This window comes from Microtus pennsylvanicus, chromosome 5 (assembly GCF_037038515.1).
Source record: "Microtus pennsylvanicus isolate mMicPen1 chromosome 5, mMicPen1.hap1, whole genome shotgun sequence".
Lineage (NCBI taxonomy): Eukaryota > Metazoa > Chordata > Mammalia > Rodentia > Cricetidae > Microtus > Microtus pennsylvanicus.
This window is the reverse complement of record NC_134583.1, coordinates 59,502,146-59,520,866: the sequence shown is the minus strand read 5'-3', so window position 1 is coordinate 59,520,866 and position 18,721 is coordinate 59,502,146. Positions and strand designations below refer to the sequence as shown.

The following is an 18,721-nucleotide window of genomic DNA, read 5'->3' as shown; positions in this document are numbered from 1 at the left end:
AAACCGCTTGGGAAGAGGGAAGGATGGAGGGGACCTTCCAATTCCAGACCCCACAGAGGTCTGCGCGGTGTCATCTCAGCCGCTCAGTTGCCCCGGAAGCCCTGCTGTCGATCAGGCAGTGGATCGGTACCACTTTAGTGCCTGCCGGCGGCGCTGACCCGGGCACCGCCCCCTCCCACCCCTTGGCGATCCCCATTCCCTCCCCCGCCTCCCGCGCTCGGGCCCCAGCGTCGCCGGCCCCGCCTGCGCCGGGGTCGCCGCAGTCCCCGCCGCTCGCCCGGGACTTCCTGGCTAGGCGTCCTAGCTTTATTGCAACCCGGGAGCTCCCCAAGGTGTGAGTGTGGGTGCTGGTCCACCAGAGCCTGAAGCAGGGGACCTCGGGGCATCCCGGTTTTGCGCTCCAGGGAGGCGGCCCCGCAGGGCTGGGCAAGGACGGGGCGGCCGGCAGAGGGGCGGGCGGCGCTCATCAGTCACGCCAGTCACGTCTGGGGCCACCCGGCCGCCCACTGGTGTCTTGCCGGCTGGCTGTGCCACCTCGCCGTACCGGCGAGGGCAAAGGGGCTGTGGCGACGCCATGCCCGGGCCGGAGTGAGTGAGAGCGGGCGAAGATGGCGTACATCCAGGTAGGACTGTGGCTGGGGGCGACCGCCAGGGGATATCGGGGACCGCGCCCCCTCCGCCGGGAGCGCGCGACGCGGGAGTGCGCACCATCCAGCTCCCATAAACTTACTAGGAAAAAAGAAAAACATCCAAACCATAAAAAAACAACAAAACAACGGGTGCCCCAGAGCAGGCACCTGTGCGTGTCCTGGAGTAGGGCAGGGTACCTCAGATCCGGTATGGAGGGACCTACGTGGGACCTGCATCCTCCTGTTTACCTCCTTGGGAGGGGAGACTGTAGGGTGACTTTGCACGCCCCCCCCCGTACCCCTGGCACCCACCCCAGGGGAGGGGCCTCGGGAGGGCGGCCCGGGGCGCGCCAGCCACCCGGCCCGCCAGTGCCCGTTGCCGTGGTGACGGCTCGGGCTAATTGGCCGGTGGAGCCAGCTGGAGGCAGCTGTTCAGACCTGGAGGGACAAGGACATCGTTCGCCCGGGCACTGGGTGCAGAGGGGTGGGAACATCCAGAGGCCAGAGCACACTGGTGAGGTCTGTGAGGACGGTTACTTTAGTCTGTTGAGGTCTGAGAAGTGCAGGAGCCCCCCATCCCTCTCATAGAGTGCCCCCAAGATTCCCAGACGGAGAGGATATCCAAGTACTCCCCCCCCCCCCGATTTGGAGGGGGCGGGTGGGGATGGACCGTGCTGCTTGGAGAAGAAACACGTTTCTTTTACAAACTAAGAAGTGGTGGCAGGTCATCCCCAAGGTCACGCAGTCGGACCCGCAAACAGATCGGAGGAGCTGCGGGATTCTAGGGCTGCCTGCTCCTACCCGGAGAGGAAGGGAGCAGAGTCAGGAACTCACCTTTAGCCTCCCAGCCTCAGCCTAGTGTATGGGGAGGGGGGCGGGACAGACTACAGACCCCCTAGGGCTCCATGATCCCTTGTCCCCTGTTCCTCAGATGGTCTGCCACCTGGTGGAACCTGACCCTCTCCTCTGGCTTTGATCCCTAGGAATGTCTTGCTTTTTCATAGATGCCTAGGTCCTGATTTCAAGTTCAATGAAGGTCACTGTTACTATGGTATATTGTGATACTGTTCAACAGTTGCTCAAGGACACTGGGATGACACCAATTATGGAACAGCTTAGGACATAGGTCACAGTCCCTGCCCCTCTGATGCCCAAGGGAGTGAGCAGAGAACAGTGAAACAAGTTTTTGTGGTTCTTCATTCAATTCATACATTTTCTTTTTCTGAGACAGGCTCTTGCTATATAACCTAGGCTAGCCCCGTGATTCTCCTGCCTCTGTCTCCTCAGTGCTGGGATTACAGTGGTAAGTCACTACTTAGCTACCCAAACCTTACTTCAGCACAGAAAAGTTGTCATTTGCCAAGGTCACGGAACTCCTTAGCAGTCACAGTGGGTTCTGAACTGTAGGCAGGGAGGGGGACACATAAGTCCTGCAGCTCAATGGTCTTGGCTTCCCTCTTAGAAACAGTGTTTGAATGTCTCCCGATCACAGAGAGTGATACTCTTTTTCTTCTCTCACACCTTTTCTCAGAAAACAGTACTAAAGCAAGCACAGAGGGAGGTCGGAGGGTGGGCGTGGCTATGCACCCAAGAAGCTTTATTTGTTGTGGTCAGTGAGTTTCAGAGACTTTCTGAAAGTCAGGAAATAGTCAGCTGGATGTTTTGCAGCCATTTAAAAATACACAAATCTGCCGGGCTGTGGTTGCGCATGCCTTTAATCCCAGTACTTCTGAGGCAGAGAGATAGGCAGGATCTCTGGGAGTTCCAAGCCAGACTGATATACCCAGCAAGTTGCAGGACAGCCAGGGATACACAGAGAAACCCTGTCTCAATAAAATTAAACAAAATAAACAAAATAGGAATCCTTCTTTGCTGGAGAACTGGGTAGTGGCCTACTACTGGGTTGTGAGCTGGAGTCTGCGCACTTCTGTGTAGGTTGCCTGGGGGTTTCTCTTTATGTTTCCCGGCTTGAATCAGTTCTCCACTGGTACCTGAAGAGTGAACCCGAAGGAAGGATGGGGTGAGGCAGAATGAGACCCCGGCCTCGGAGCCTCCTTCCCATTTTCGTTGTCCCTGCCTTGGGTTGTTCCTGCAGGACCATTTTCTACCTGGGCTTTGAGAAAGGCGTTCATTGTCAGGCAGCTTTTCTGCTTGGCACGACGTATAAATGGCTCAATGGGTCCCTTCTGACCTCCCATGCCTGAGAACATACCCGTGAATTGCTGGAATGCCACCGGCGCTTGGAAGCATGACTTTACATTAAACTTCTCACTTTGTGGTCACTGGGGGACCTGGAGGACTGGGGAGGACTGCACATCTCGGGACGTGTGTGAGAGCGGGAGAACAGCTGTGGGGGTTGGTTCTCTCTTTCCACCATGGGGTCCTGGGGATTTGACCCAGGTCATTGGGTTTGGTGGCAAGCACCCTTACCCACTGAGCCGTCTCACCAGCCCTCAGTTGTTTGACTTTTTTCTTTCTAGACAAGGTCTTGTTGTGCAGTCCAGACTGGCCTCGAATTCACAGCCTCCCTTGCTTAGCATCCTGGGGCCAGGATGATGGGCACACAGCACTACGCTCAGCTTATAGCAAACATCTTCAAGCCGGTCTCGTGTGAGCCCCACGAGGGCGAGTTTTTATGGCTGAAAGTTGCCAGGGTGGTTCTTGGTGTCTTGCCTCAGAAGCCACAGGGAGGGTGCATTTATTTGTCTGGGAGCCACACAGCGTTTCTGTATTAAGAAATCATCAAAAGAAGTGATCCAAGTGCAGAGCCCACCTCCCTCCCAGCTTACTCGGTCATGTGACCTGTGACCTTTAGCACCTGTGCCTGGCTGAGTTTGGGTTTTGGGGGGACCCATGATGAGCACTTTAAGTGCTTTCCCACAAGACCACCCGTGGGACTTCAAGGAACCTGAGTTGCACTTAATAGTACCAATCCCTAGGCTATTATAAATTGACATTTTTTTTCTAGAATTGGACTCTTTTGGCTTGAGTTCAGATCCTCAGCACCCATGTGAAAAACTGAGTGTGGTGGTGTGTTACCTTCGTGCTGGGAAGGAGGACAGGAGAGTCCCTGTGGTTCACTGGCCAACCAGCCTGGAGCCGATGAGCTCCAAATTCATGGTCAAAACCCTGTGTCAAAATAAAGAAGACAGCTGACATTGACCTCTGTCCACCACATACACACATAAACATGCATGCATGTGCACAAGCACTCACAGGAACGTGTACATATGCCACACATATACACATGTATATGTATGTATGTATATACATACCCATATATGTATATATACATACACACATATGTATGTACATATACATACACATGTATGTATATACATATACACATGTGTATATATGCATACACATTGAAAAAAAACTAGCTCTCTTTTTTATTTTAACTTACAAAAAAAACCCCCAATCAAGTCAGGCATGATAGTACATACCTATTATTCCAGAACTTGGGAGGGTAAGGCAGGAGGATGAAGTGTTCCAGGTCTGGGGCACAGAGTTATACCCTGTCTCAGGACAGCCAGCAAGCCACCAAGCACACCAAAGGTCTGAGAAGGAAACAATCACCTGTGGGCAAAGGGAGTCAGGATCACGTGATGGAAACAGAAGGCAGCTGGAAAAATAAACACAAGGGGACTGCTTCAGCATTAAATCTGAGCCTGACGGGGCTAGCCTCAGCCTTCTAGGACTCCTCTCGCTTTGTTTACAAACCCAGACTGACTCCTCCCTCTTGGCCCCCCGTGTATTCCTGACTTCGGCCAGTCTAGGAACTGCCCTAATCTAGTCTGCACGATTTGATACCTGCCTGGTGGATTATTTTGATTATGTGTTTGATTTAATTAAAAAAAAATCCTGGGACTGTAAAAATAACTCAGCTGGCAAAGTTGCTTGCCACAAAATCTGATGACCTGAATGTGATCCTTGGAACCAGGGGGAGGACGGAGAGGATGGACTCCTGAGAGCTGTCCTCTGACCGCTCTGTAGTGTGGTGGATGGTTGTGACCACACACAGAGACACAAATGCACACACGCATTAAAGAAATGTCATAATTGAAAAAACAAGGAACTCCTGGATGCAGAGAAGCGCTTCTCTGGAAGAAGAGGAGGGAGTCTGGGGACCATGGGAAGAGATTGAGGTAGGGGTGGAACCACATCTGGGAGGGAGGGCCAGCTCCTGGCTTCCTTCCAGCCCCTCCCCCTCTTGTGGGTGGTCGAAGGAAGCTCTCCACCAGCAGGATTGGAGCAGAATTGGAAGGTAGGGCCCTGGCAGGGGCGGGGGAGTGGGCCTGTCAGTTTAGCTAATCAGGCCCTCTTGGGTTGGCTTCTGGCTATTTCAGTCTGGGAAGGTTTGCGAGTCCCCTGAAGTGTGGCTGCGTGTTGAGTAGCTTGACGATCTGTCTGCCCGCTCTGATTCATAACAGCACACGGTGCACATCCAATGGAAAAGCTCACATTTCCCGTTTATTCGCTGTTAGTTAACCAAGAGGCTCCCAGCAGCCCTGCAAACATAGCCATACCTTGGTAGTAAAGTCAGCTCCCTCCCCAGAATGGTGAGTGTAAAGACGCAGGGTGCTGCTTTCTGTTGTTTTTGTCTTGCTGTTCTTTGAGTTGCTGGAATATTGCTAAACTGGTCTCTCTCTCTCTCTCTCTCTCTCTCTCTCTCTCTCTCTCTCTCTCCTTCCCTCTCTCCCTCTTTCCCTCTCTCCTCCTTGCCCCTCACCCTGGCTTCACCGTGGCTCTCTAAAAGGGCAGTTGGAACCACTGAACGAGGTGGGTTAATTCAATCATCTGTTTGGTCTGGATTCTAATCAAATGCTTGCCTTTCTGTTTGGAGTCTGGTGTGGGGCTGGGGCATGATTGAGTACTGAGTCACAGGGTAGTAGCAAGGGTACAGTTTTTCTGCTCCTTCCTACCAAAAGGGACACCCTGGCCAAGGGGACATCCTGGACAGCATGTGTGTCCCGATTAAATCGGACTCCCTCAGTTTAGTTGCATGTCCCCGGGGCTATTTTTCCTGAAGTATCTCTTTTTTTTTCCCTTTTGCCGGGAGAGAACCCTATGCATGTGTGTTTGAGAACATATTGCCTGGCCTCTCCGTGTTGTAATAACCGCCCACCTGTCAAGGAAGGCACACACATAAACTCCAAAGGCAAACACCTGCAAGTGCTTTGCTTGCTCCAAATGGCTGTAGTCTCTTCTGTTTGCCATCCCGTGCCCACGGTGCACAAATAGGAGAGGGGGAAAAAAAACATAACATCTTTTTTCTCCTATGAGCAACTCTGCTCTGGGGTGCCTGTTTGTCATGGGTGGGGCACATCCCAGATGGGTTGCTTATAATTCGGGGTGTCGTCTCTCTTCTCTCTCTTCCTCACCCTCCTCCCTACCTCCTCTTTCCCCCAATGGCCTCAGGGATTTCTGTCTAGAATCTCTGATGTGCTTCTGTGCGGATGGACCTGTCGACATTGCTGTCAGAGGTGCTACGAGTCCAGCTGCTGCCAGTCCAGCGAAGATGAAGTGGAGATCTTGGGACCTTTCCCTGCCCAGACTCCTCCATGGCTGTGAGTAACCCACTTGGAAATTTACCTCCCAGCATCCTCTCCACTGCAAGATGGGCAGAGGGTGGGGTGGGATAGGCTGAGTTACCATGGACATAGCCAAGAAGGGCTTCTCTGTGCCCCCTCAGTGGTGGGCCAGCTGGTAGCACCAGCTGGCGGTGAGGCGCCTGCTCAGCCCTTCTCACACCAAGCTTCTGGGATGCTAGCCGGGTGATGCTAATCTCGGGGACACTTTAAGTAGCCTAAGTATCCAAGCAGAAAAAGACTTGGGCTCTTTCTGAAGAACTTTCCTGAAGGCTACAGCCTCCAAAGGAGGACCAGTGTCTGAGTGTCCCCTTCCCAGACAGCATGACAGACTGTCCTAATGCCCAACCCCAGGCCTGCACCAAGCAGATGCTCAGTAAATCTTAGCTGCTAGCACTTTTCGGATAATGTCTTTTGGCTGACCTGAGCAAGGCCTGTATCCTTGGGGCCACAGGGAGGGGTGCCCAGCCGACCCTGCCCCCAATGCTGGTGGTGCTATCCTTGGGGCCACAGGGAGAGGTGCCCAGCCCACCCTGCCTCTGATGCTAGTGGTGCTATCCTTGGGGCCACAGGGAGGGGTACCCAGCCCACCCTGCCCCCAATGCTGGTGGTGCTATCCTTGGGGCCACAGGGAGGGGTGCCCAGCCCACCCTGCCTCTGATGCTAGTGGTGCTATCCTTGGGGCCACAGGGAGGGGTGCCCAGCCCACCCTGCCCCCAATGCCGGTGTTGCTCACACTGGCATCTTCCGGCTTATTTCTAATCCACTCCCCTCCTGCGCCCTCATAACCATCTCCATCTGCCTGCCGGTCGCTCAGATATTTTGGGAAGGCAGTTTTGAAGCTTGGCCACATGTCTGATCCACCTCACTGTGGCAGGCAGAGGGATGTGGTCAGAGTCTGGGGAGAAGCTGGGAAAGACCTAGAAATAATTGACAGCAGCTGTTGGGGACTCTGGGAGGGAGGCCCAGAAAGGAGATGGTGCCGGGTATCAACGGAGTCCAGGGGTAGCACTTAGAACTGTCTCGACTGAATCTTGGGCTGAAACCCCAGAAGCCCCTAGAGCCCCTTCCTCTGGGTTGGCAATCCTGCCATGCCTGCTCTTTTTTTTTTTCTTCTTAGAAGCAAGTTTCAGATGTTTCCAGAACACAGTCATGTCAGCCTACATGAGTTCAAATCTAGTTTTGGCTACAGCTTTTTAGTCCTTTAACCCTGGGGAAGTTGCTTGGTTTCTCTGAGCCTTGGTTTCCCATCTGTAAAATGTGATGATAAAAAACCAGGTGGTGGTGCACACCTTTAATCCCGGCACTCAGGCGGCAGAGGCAGGCAGATCTCTGTGAGTTCAAGGCCAGCCTGGTCTACAGAGTGAATTCCAGGACAGCTAGAGCTACACAGAGAAACCCTGTCTTGGTAAGAAAAAAGTGCGGGGCGGTAGATGGTAAAAAAAAGAATAGTATTTACCAAATAGGTTTGTTGAAGTATTTAGAAAAATACTTAAGAGTACTTGAGACTTGGTTGATGGTCAAAGGTGGGACATCTGTTTACTTAGAGAGACAGAGTCTCACTGTGCCGCTTTAACAGGCCTAGGATTCTCTTTATAGACCAGGTTAACCTCTAACTCACAAAGGTCTGCCTGCCTCTGCCTCCTGGGTGCCAGGATTAGAGGCACAGACCACCACGCCTTGCTTCTTTTTATTTTTTAAGACAGGGTGGTAGGCTAGGCTGGCATTGAACTTGCTAGGTAGCCAAAGATGACCTTGACTTTGTGACCCTGCTGCTTCTACCTCCTGAGGGCTGGGATTACAGGCTTGGGCCACCTTACCCAGGCCTTTGCCTGTTAGTCAAGCATTCCACCAACTGAGCTGTGTCCCCAGCCCTGTGGGTGACATTTTTTGTTTGTTTGTTTGTTTGTTGTGTGTATTTATTTTTTGGAAACAGTTTCTCTGGCTGTCCTGGAACTCACTCTGTAGACAAAGCTGGCCTTGTCTCACAGAGATTCACCTGCCTCCTGACGCTGGGATTAAAGGTGTGCGCTGCCACCACCTGGCAAAAACCCTGGTTTGGCTTTGGTTTCCATATCTAGAGAATAAGAATAGTAAAATAATTTATTTCATAGGACTGTAATTAAGAGTAAGTGAAGAAGGCTAGCTATAGTGGTGCATGCTTTTAATCACAAGGCCGGGGAGGTAGAGGCAGGAGGATGTGAGTTCAAGACCAGCCTGAGCTATGTAGTGAGACCCTGTCTCAAAAACAAACAAGTGTGAATGAACTGCCTTCAGAATGTGTTTAGTCCAGGGGTTAGAGGTCTGTAAGAATTCTTTTTCTTTTTCATTATTTGGTGTCAACAGGAACCTTTCACTCATTTCGAGAACATACTTTCCAGTAGGTGGTCACAGAGCTGAGATGGAAGAGACAGTCCCATTTCATAGGGTCCTTGTAACAGAGTGGCTGAGATTATTCGGATCCTAAAGGCCATATGTCTTAGTCACTTCAAAGAAAAGCTGATGGCCAGGTACAAAGTCACACCTGTATTCCCAGTCCTAAAGAAGGAGGCAGGAAGAGCGTCAGTCCCAGGCCAGCCTGGACTGCACAGTGAGGCTCTGTCTCAGAAGCTCAAGGGCTAGGGATGGAACCCAGCGTTTGTTGCATGTGTGAGGCTCAAGATTTGATTCTCAAACTGGAGTCAAAACAGAAGGGAAAATCCCCCCGAATATACACGCACTGTGTGTGAGTGTGTATGTGTGTGTAGTTTCCAAAGTCTGCTGGTCACCTGACGGGCCTAGAGGAAGAAACTGAACCCTGAAAGTGCTCTCTTATCCAGCCATCATCACAGACAAGTGGGGTTCAATGTCCTTGGCAGCCAGCCTTGATCTTTGGTGCAAATGTGGTGTTTGTGTGCACGTGTGTACGTTTTTGTGGAGGCCACAACTCAGCCCCAAGTCTTCGCCTTGCACCTCAAGACAAGGCCTCTTCCTCTTGCTGTTCTCCACCACGTACATCAGGCTAGCTGGCCTGAGACCTTCTGGGGACATCTCTCTCTCCGCCTCTTATCTTACAGAAGGGGTGCTGGCTTTCATGAGGATCTGAACTCAGGTCCTCAGCAGCATGTGACAAGGACCACCCTCCCAACCACCTTCCCAGCCCAGTACTTATTCCTTTGAGTGCACATTGCATGGGGGACACTGTCATCTTCATGAGCTTAGATGGGCTCTTATGACTAGGGGACTTTTCCATCTAGGACATAAGGCAGGTGTGGGGGTCAGGTGGCCTCCTGGAACTCTACTTTCACACCTAGCATACCATATGTGACAACCTAGCCTAGGGTCTCATGGACAATCCAGGGATGGTGACTTCAGGCCTGGCTGGATCCAGGGGCTCACGTGGGTTCTCTGTTTTGTTTTGTTTTTTCCGTTGAGTTGGCTTCATTCTTAAGCTCGCTTACTCCTTGTGCTACGTTTGACTCGCATTCTATCAACTTCATAGGAAAAAGGTTCAAAGACAGAAAATTGCGTTGGCCCAGCCTTCGTCCTGTGCCAGTCACTTGTGCCCACTTTCAGGCAGGGAGAATAGCTGCTGGGCTAGGTTGCCATCTACCTGGAGCTAGGGCAAGGGCTGTTCCTGTCTGAAGAGCTGGAATGTAGCTATTTTAGCCTCCAGGGCCTACGACCATGAGGCAACTAGTCACCCACCATAGTGTGTGACAACTACCACAGAGAGAGAAGTGAGGGTCATGGCTGGTAGGAAGCAAGGCAGTGGGTGCAACCTTTAGCTCACAGACCCTGGGGGCAGGTGCTTCCAGTGTTAAACCAGAGAGGAAGGAAGAAGCCTGGCTAAAGGGAGGCACGACTGAAGGCCTGGGGTCACGGGAGAGGAGCCTCAAGTTTGGCTTGTTCAGGGCTTCGAGTGCCAGCTTAAAGATTTGGATTCTCGTTCTCATCCAGCAGCTGCCACCTCCTTCCTCCTTGCCAGTGTCAGTCAGGTGCAGGCTCCTCCATCCCCAGACACCCAGAGAGTCCCTGTTACAGGTACACAGCCTCATTGTAACTCTTGAGTTGGGAGACAGTTTTGTTTAACATTGAATACTGGCCCAGACCCTCCCGTAGCCCCTCATTTGTTCCTGGCCTCTGACACAATGTAAGGCAGAACAGAAATCTGTAAGGGGGAAAGCGGGTTCAATCCGAAAGCAGATCTGCAGCTTGCATTTGCTCCAGATTTATTTACCAAGTGGGCAGTTGCATGTTATCAAACAGACAGGAAGGAGAAATGTCAAGTGCTCGGGCTGTGCAGAGCTGTTCCTCCTGTGACATCTGGGGCCTGTCTCCATACAGTGATGTGGTGGGGGAAGCGGCCATTGTGTGTTCTGTGTGAGATCTCTGGAGACACGGCACTCCTTGTGGGTATTAATGTCGTACGGACAGGTGTACATCTCGGTGACTGCAGTCTACACGGCTCTGTTGGAGCAGTGCCAAAAGGGTCCTTATGGGAGAGTGACTGGAAGCCCAGCTGTTTGCCCATCAAGCATATATGGAGTACCTACTTTATGTATGGCTCTCATGGGTTGCACAGGGCATGCCCAGCTGTGGCAGGGAGTGTGTGTCTGGGCCGGAGCATAGTTGGGATCCCTTGGGGCGCTACGGTTCATCAATGGACAAATCAGCTCCCAACGCAAGCTTGCACTTCCCATCAGTAAGGGAGGGAGGGGGTCCCTAGCAGCTGGCTGCAGGATTGCTCGGAGAATGGCCCAAGATAGTGTTCATGGGCACCATAGGTGCCACTCTCCACTCCCTGCTCCCTTTGGTCAGTGAGCTCAGGAGTGCCGTGACAACACTCCGTGTGCACCCCAGTTCATTCTGGGGTGTAAAAGACACGCCAGTGGGTCAGCCCTGAAGACGAGCGTGCAGCACTAAAGAGAAAGAAAGCAATAGAGGGATGGATGGGAGTGGTCACAGAGAAAGGATCATGGTCCTTGGAGGAAGGGCCACTGAACCAAAAACTTGAATGGGTAAAAGAACAAACAACTGGGCAAGAAAAGCCTGGAGGAGCGTCTTAGGCAGAGGGGACAGGGAGGCCCAGGGTATCAGAGAGGACACAGAGGTGAGGCAGCCCTGTACTCAGACACTTTTGTTTGAGTGGCTGCAGAGGGTCACCGGTGACATTTAAGCTGACCACTGAAGGTGTGTGGTTCTCACGGGAGGAGGTGGCTGTCACAGTGAAGCCTAGCAGCTGGGAAGCAGGGCCAGAGGCAGGCCGGAGTCTCCACCCAGAGGCTGCAGCTCTGCTTTAAGGGAGTGTTTGCACCCCCCCCCCCCCGGTCGATCCTGTTCCCTGTCCCCATGCGCCTGCCCACACGTTTCATCTGTGTCCACACACAGCCAGCAGGTGTCCACTCTCCCTTTCTGGCTTGTCTTGCCCTGGCCTTGCCTTCATCCCTTTGTGGTCAAGTCAGCATCATCTCACGCATCAGGTGTCTCTGAAAACCCTCTAGAATTCAAAGCTTGCATTTTTCATTGTTGTTGTTTCAAGACATGTTTGTTTCCTTGTAGGCTTAAATGTCAAGTTGATGGGGTGTGACCATTATGGCTCACGGCGCACTGTGTTCAATATTCCCCTAAGCGTGGTATTGCTGGCTCCTACATCTCTTTGCGGGCTCCCCGCTCTGTCCCTGCCCCAGCGCCCATGCCCAGCTGGAGTAATGGTGATGTTTATTTGTTTGAGACAAGGTCTTTCGTGGCAGCCTGACCTCAAACCCAGGATTGTTTGCCTCAGCCTTCTGAGTGCTGGAATTACGGGGGCACACCAGACCCAACTTGGGGGGATCTTAGAGCTACCCCGTTGTAATACCAGCTGAGACACACAGTGCCCAGCTATGTCACTCCTGTAGCAATTGGTGCTTGTTGACTTGTTCTGAGAATTTAGCAGCCAGAGGAGGTGGTCTTGTGGTTATTCCCATTTTACAGATGGGGAAATGGAGGAACGGGGAGTGGAAGGGAATCACCCAGGGTCACCTAGCTAGGGTTCCAGCTGAAAGCATCTGTCTGCCTCTCCATCCATCTACCTGCCTACCTATCATCTATCATCATCTCATTGATCATCTCTCATCTCCTTCACCATCTGTCCCCGAGTCTTGCCCATGCCTCCCCCAGTTTCTTAGCATTTCCCGTCTTCATTAGCATCCTGTTGAGTCATCGCTACTGCTAATCCATAACCGCTTCCCCACCTCCAACTTCTGTTCTCGAGTCACCGACTCACAGGACCGCTGCAGTCATGCGCCCGTCGCTCCATGCTCGAGCAGCATTGCGATGACATATTTTTTTAGATAAACTTTTTGTTATTGTTCTTGTTTTTACTTTTTTGAGACAGGTTTTCTCTGTAGCTTTGGAGCTTGTCCTGGAACTAGATCTTGTAGACCAGGCTGGCCTCGAACTCACAGAGATCCACCTGCCTCTGCCTCCCCGGTGCTGGGATTAAAGGTGTGTACCATCACTGCATGGCTGCGAGAGCTTATTTCAAGGGTGTTAAATCAGAAGCGTGGAGACTATTGAAACAGAAGGGCACTTTCACAAGTTCAGATGAATCTAAACAACCACATGGTTCCTTCCAGACCCAAGATCGACAGGTCTCCAGCTTCATCCTGCCTCAGGGGTGCCCCCATGTGGCAACAGTTTGCTTGCCCTCCAACTTGAAGCTATTTTCTAAATCAGGGATGATACCTTTGAATTATTTCACAGTTTATGTGAAAAGCAAGACTATATACATCATTCTGAGTGATGCAGTGTGGGTCAGAGGCTGCATCATCACCATGCATGTTCCGAGATAGGAGTTCCTTTATTCAGCCACTGAGTGCCTGCTCGTGCTCTGGGAAAGGTCCCTATAGCGGTTGAACTGTGGACAAGCAGCTGGAGGCCCACATGGGACTCTACTGGGGGTTGCCTCAGCAGCCACTGAAACCTTTTTCTTCCTCTAGGATAGCCAGTCGGAGCAATGACAAGGATGGCGACTCCGTCCACACAGCCAGTGATGTCCCGTTGACCCCAAGGACCAACTCCCCTGATGGGAGACGCTCGTCCTCGGACACATCCAAGTCCACCTACAGCCTGACTCGGAGAATCTCCAGTAAGACGGTTATGGTTGGGCAGGGCGAAGGGGAGAGGGGCATTCTCTTAGTATAGGGAAAGAGCTACCTGAGCTTGGTGGCTCGTACCAGAAATCCCAGCACTCGGAGTTGGAGACAGGGGATCCAGGACAGCCTGGAGTAGAGTGAGTTCCAAGCCAGCATGAACTATAAAGTTAAGACCCTGTCTCAAAACAACAGCAGGGCTTACACTTAGGGTCCCAGAAGCAGGGTGACAAATGCAAGGGCTCGAGACGGGAAGACCAAGGGGCTCTTGTACCCTCAGACCTCATGATCTCCCTCTGTTCGTAGTCTAGCCGGGCTTTCACCCAGAAATGCTGGCCCCTGGGGTCACCCTCCCAAAGTGGGGCAGTGCTACACCTCAGCTGGGGAGAGCCCGCTTCCCTCCTGCTTCTCACCCTCGCAAGTGCAGGGCTCTGGAGAGAGTTCACTGTCTAAGGTCTCCTCTAATATCCCCGGGACCGTAAAAAGCGGATGACTCCGGGCATGGCACGCATTTAGAGCGCCACCTGGCACCAGGCTTCTCTGATGATTGTGGTGGGATGCTCCAGCCACCACTGGGCAACCACCTCTCACAATAAATAAGATCACAGTTATCTCTCCGTGTGCACACATTCTGCACCCTCGGGCTCACCTAGTCCCAGCCCTTGGAGCCCAAGTTAGAAGAATCGTAAATTCAAGGCCAGCCCAAGCTACAAAGTGAATTCCAGGCCGTTGGGGACTGCTTAGCAAGACCCTGTCTCAAAGAGCCAAGAGAAAAGATTGTGAGTGAGTGTATGTGTGTGTGTGTTGTGTGTGAACGTGCATACCATGACGCATATGTGGAGGTCAGACAAGTTTTAGAAGTTGGTTCTCTCTTTCTACCATGTGGGATTGAACTCAGGCCCCCAGGCTTCGTAGCAAGGGCCTTTACTAGCGAACCATCTTGTTAGCCCTATGTTTCCAGTAAAGGCTCTGAGCATCTGAGGGCTTGGGTGTGTCAGGGGTCCTGAAACGGATTCCAGAGCTCATGGAACGCCTGCATTTCCAGTGTGCACAGAAGAGCCCACTGAAGCAGAGAAGCCGGCGTGGGCATCTGGGGACCTTTGCTCATGTCACCGGGTGGCCAGTGGTGGTGATCTTTGTTCTTGGTGGCTGTTTAGGTCTGGATTCCCGGCGCCCCAGCTCCCCACTCATTGACATCAAACCTATTGAGTTCGGGGTTCTCAGTGCCAAGAAGGAGCCCATCCAGCCATCGGTGCTGCGCCGGGCCTACACCCCTGATGACTACTTCAGGAAGTTTGAGCCTCGACTTTACTCCCTCGATTCAAACCTTGATGATGTGGACTCTCTGACTGATGAGGAGATCATGTCCAAGTACCAGCTGGGCATGCTACACTTCAGCACACAATATGACCTGCTGCACAACCACCTCACGGTGCGGGTGATCGAGGCCCGGGATCTTCCGCCCCCCATCTCCCATGATGGCTCTCGCCAGGACATGGCCCATTCCAACCCCTACGTCAAGATCTGTCTCCTGCCCGACCAGAAGAACTCCAAGCAGACAGGCGTCAAGCGCAAGACGCAGAAGCCTGTGTTTGAGGAACGCTACACCTTCGAGATCCCTTTCCTAGAAGCCCAGAGGAGGACCCTACTGCTCACTGTGGTGGACTTTGACAAATTCTCCCGCCACTGTGTGATTGGCAAAGTGGCGGTGCCCTTGTGCGAGGTGGACTTGGTGAAGGGCGGCCATTGGTGGAAGGCTCTGATCCCCAGCTCGCAGGTAAGGCTTGAGTTTTGCTGCGTCACCTTCTGGGAATTCTTCTTCTTAAGAATGTTGTTTTAACTTATTTTACTATTTAATTTTTTCTTTTGAACCTGGGTTTGGTGATACATTCCCATAATCCCAGCACTTGGGATGTGTCATGAGGATCAGAAGTTCAAGGCTACCCTTGGCTATGTAATGAATTTGAGGATAGCCTGGACTATTTGAGATCTTGTGCCAAAAAGCCAAAGACAAAAAAATTTATTTTGTATTTAAGTTGTTTTTATTTTGAAATGATTATACTCATATGAAGTTTCAAATACAGCATAGAGTTCCAATTGTTCTCTTCTCCGTTGTCCCCCAAAGAATGTAGGATAAACCACCAAGCACCATAAACTAGAGTAGACCAAGTTCAGATTCCAGTGGGTTTTTATATGTGTCCCCAAGTATGTGACTGTATACACGTGTGTATGCATTCATGGGCATGCATGTGTGAATGTGTGTGTATGTGCATGGGCATGCAAGGGCATGATGGACATACATGTCCATGAATCATGTATGTGTGAGTGTGCATATACATGTATGTGTGAATGTGTGTGTATGTGGGGGCATGCATATACATGTGTGAGTGTGTGTGTATTCAAGGGACTGCATGTATGAGTGAGTAAGAGAGAATATGTGTGTACATGTATAAGTGTGTGCATGGGCATGCACATATGAATGTGTATGTGTGTGCATATACATTCATGGGTAAGTGTGTATGGGTATGCATAGGCATTCATGTAGACATCTGTGTGTGTGAGAGAGTGTGTACACATGTATGTACGTACATGCATATGCATGTAGGTGTGTGCATGGGCATGCCCATGTATGTGTGTGAGAGAGAAAGAGTGTATATGTGTGCATGTGAAGTTCTATGAAATCTTTTCACTCTTTGATTTACATATGAGGATGTATATATGTGGAGTGTGTAAGGTGTGTGAATGTGCATTTGTGTGTGGAGACCAGGAGAGGTGTCATGTGTCCTGCTCTGTCACTCTCTGCCTTATTGCCCCAGTGATCCTCCTGTCCCTGTCCCCACAGCACAGGGGTTACAAGTACACATATCTATGCCTGGGTTTTTAGTGGGTTCTGGGGTCCAAACTCAGACCCTCATGTTTATGAAGCAAGGACTCCTGAGGCACCCCTTCAACCCCAGTTCTGTAAAATCTTCCCATATATACAGAATCGTGGCCCCGCCACCCTAGAGATGCTTTGCCACCAATGTTGAACAGTTTCCTCAGGAGATTGATTACCCAGGGTATAAAGATATCAATCATTTTGACTTTCAGGAAGTGATTTGGAAGAAAAAAAAAACAGAAACAAAAATAGGGACAATGGAACGGATGATGCGTGGATGTTTCTCAGGCCCACTGTGGTGACTGACTTCCTGCCTCATGTCTAACCTGAGGGGGATGTGATTAGCTGCTGGGGACCCCATTCTGAGGCCACAGGCTGAGCTGGGACTCCAAGAAGGCTGTTAAGTACTCTCGAGTGCATCCCCTGGGACACAGAGAGCTGGACAGCCAGGGAAGGGGAAGGCCCAGGCAGGAAGAGACGTACCTCACACTGCACAGGTGAGGATGACCCAGCCCAAGGAGACGCAGAGTAGTTTGTAAATCAACAAGCTGGGGCATCTCAAAGCTGTGCAGTCTTGATCAAGAATTCAGTGACCCAGGGCTGCCTTTGGGAGGCATGCTGGTTGGCTTATGGTGAGTTACGTGCTGGGGATTAAAGCCAGAGCATTGTGCATGCTGAGCGTACCCTCTTCTGAACTACGTCATATCCCAGTGGTACACAGGTTTCCAGCATGGGGGCAAGACTGTCCTGTTGTGTGTTTGTCTTCCAAGATGAAGGTCTACCCCTTTCTTCATATGAATTCCCCATAAAGAAGGTCTTGAGACAAGGCTGGTCCTATATCAGGGAACACCAGGAGGGATTTGGAAAGTCTGGAAGGGTGTGTGATGGACAGGAGGTCAACACAGCAGGCGTTGTCCAGTTCTTAAACCTGCAAGGCACACAAAGGAGCCCAGTGTTGTTCATCCCCAGAACTTTTGAGTAAAGGCGACTGGGACCTGGGAGCTTAATTCCCTGGCAATTTTGTCCTGTGGTCGTAGCAGGCAAGAAGCCTCTGACACCCATGGTGGGAGGTGGCATCTGGACACAGGCCTTCATGCTGAAGCAGGGAAGAGAAGAAGAGAGCAGGCAAGGCACCTAGACTGTCGCCATCCCAGCTTCACACAAAGACCCTTCCCCTGGGCAGCTCTTCCCTCTTGCAATGCCATCAGGTTGGGTACTTCTTGTGCCTTCTACAATAGTTGACAACACTCGGCGTTCAAAGAATTTGAACCCAGATGCAGAGGGCTTTACTCTTAGCCGTTCTTCCTCAAGCGTGCCTTCTCACAGTCTGCCCGCTTCGGCCTTCTGAGTGCTAGGATTACAGGCATGCATCGTCATGTCTGCCTACAGTTATCTTTAATTTTGAGGGGTGGCTTGGGAGGTAGCTCAGCTAATAATGTGCTTCTTGTGCAAGCATCAGGAGCCGCATTCAGTGCTTTTAAAAACCCAGGTTTAAGGCAGGTATCTGTGATGCTGGCAGGGATGTTGCAGGGCAGGGACAGGAGGATCCCTGGAGCTTGCTAGACAGCCAGTCCAGCTGGATTGGTGAGTTCTAGGTTCAGTGAGCCCTTGCCTCCAAAAATAAGGTGGAGGATTATTGAGGAAGATACTGGATGTTGACATTTGACCCCCCCCTACCCCCACATGCACACAATGCATGCATGCACACACAGAGGAACACATACACATATACGACTCCATACCCCCCCCCCACACACACACAGAGGACTGTTTGGGGCTCACAGGAAAATCAAGAGGGAGATTTATAGGTTTCCTATCATTCCTCTTCACCCCCACCCACGCAGTCTCCCCATTACCGGCATCCCTCGCCACAGCTGTGTGTTTGGTACCAGAGACAAACCCACGTTAACACATCATTATTGCGGTTTGGGGTACGCTGTTAACGCGCACATCCTATAGATCCGGGCAAATGTCTGGTGACATATGTCCACTGTGAGGGCAGCAGATAGAGTGGTGTCACCAGGGCTTGTTCTCAAGGCAAAAATAATTGGAGATACTTGGCGCTCTGTGCTGATTGGACCCAGTACTGGAAACTGCCTGGAGTTACAGACGCCCCCAGCCTGCCTTCTGGATGGCTAAAAACAGCCTGGTAAACAGAGACTCCTAACTGCCTTCTGTATTTTGAGATTCCTCACCAACTGCAACTGTCACCGTCCAGCCCTCAACCAGGCAAATGGCAATGTTTTCAACTTGCCCTGAGTTGCTGGCAGCTGTGACCTTTAGAACCCTGGCCCCTGTGTGTGTTAAAACCGTTTCGGGCTCGGCTTCTGATAGGCAGCCCCATAATGCTTCTGGGGACCAATTCAGAGCTCGACAGAGCAACGGGAACTAGAAGTTTCCGTGCGCCCCTCCTCCCTCGGTAAAAATCAATTTCACACTTGAGAGCTTATTAAATTTTCTAATTACATTCTTTATTTACTTAGTGCGTATATACTATGGCGTGCTTGT

At 51.6% G+C, this 18,721-nt stretch overlaps 1 protein-coding gene across 2 annotated transcripts in view; it reads left to right on the top strand.

Moving 5' to 3' along the window:
- Positions 1-253: 253 nt before the first annotated feature.
- Positions 254-18,721, top strand: part of Syt17 (synaptotagmin 17) — a 66,899-nt gene continuing 48,431 nt past the window's right edge. Inside the window, exons 1-5 of one of the 2 annotated variants that reach the window (XM_075972000.1) lie at positions 254-623; positions 5,394-5,411; positions 6,051-6,199; positions 13,183-13,331; positions 14,493-15,112. In XM_075972000.1, coding sequence (XP_075828115.1) covers positions 609-623; positions 5,394-5,411; positions 6,051-6,199; positions 13,183-13,331; positions 14,493-15,112 — 951 coding nt within the window. In that variant the 5' untranslated portion in view covers positions 254-608. Of the gene's footprint in view, positions 624-4,902; positions 5,192-5,393; positions 5,412-6,050; positions 6,200-13,182; positions 13,332-14,492; positions 15,113-18,721 lie in introns of those variants that run through there. The other variant, XM_075972001.1, reaches the window with a different exon arrangement.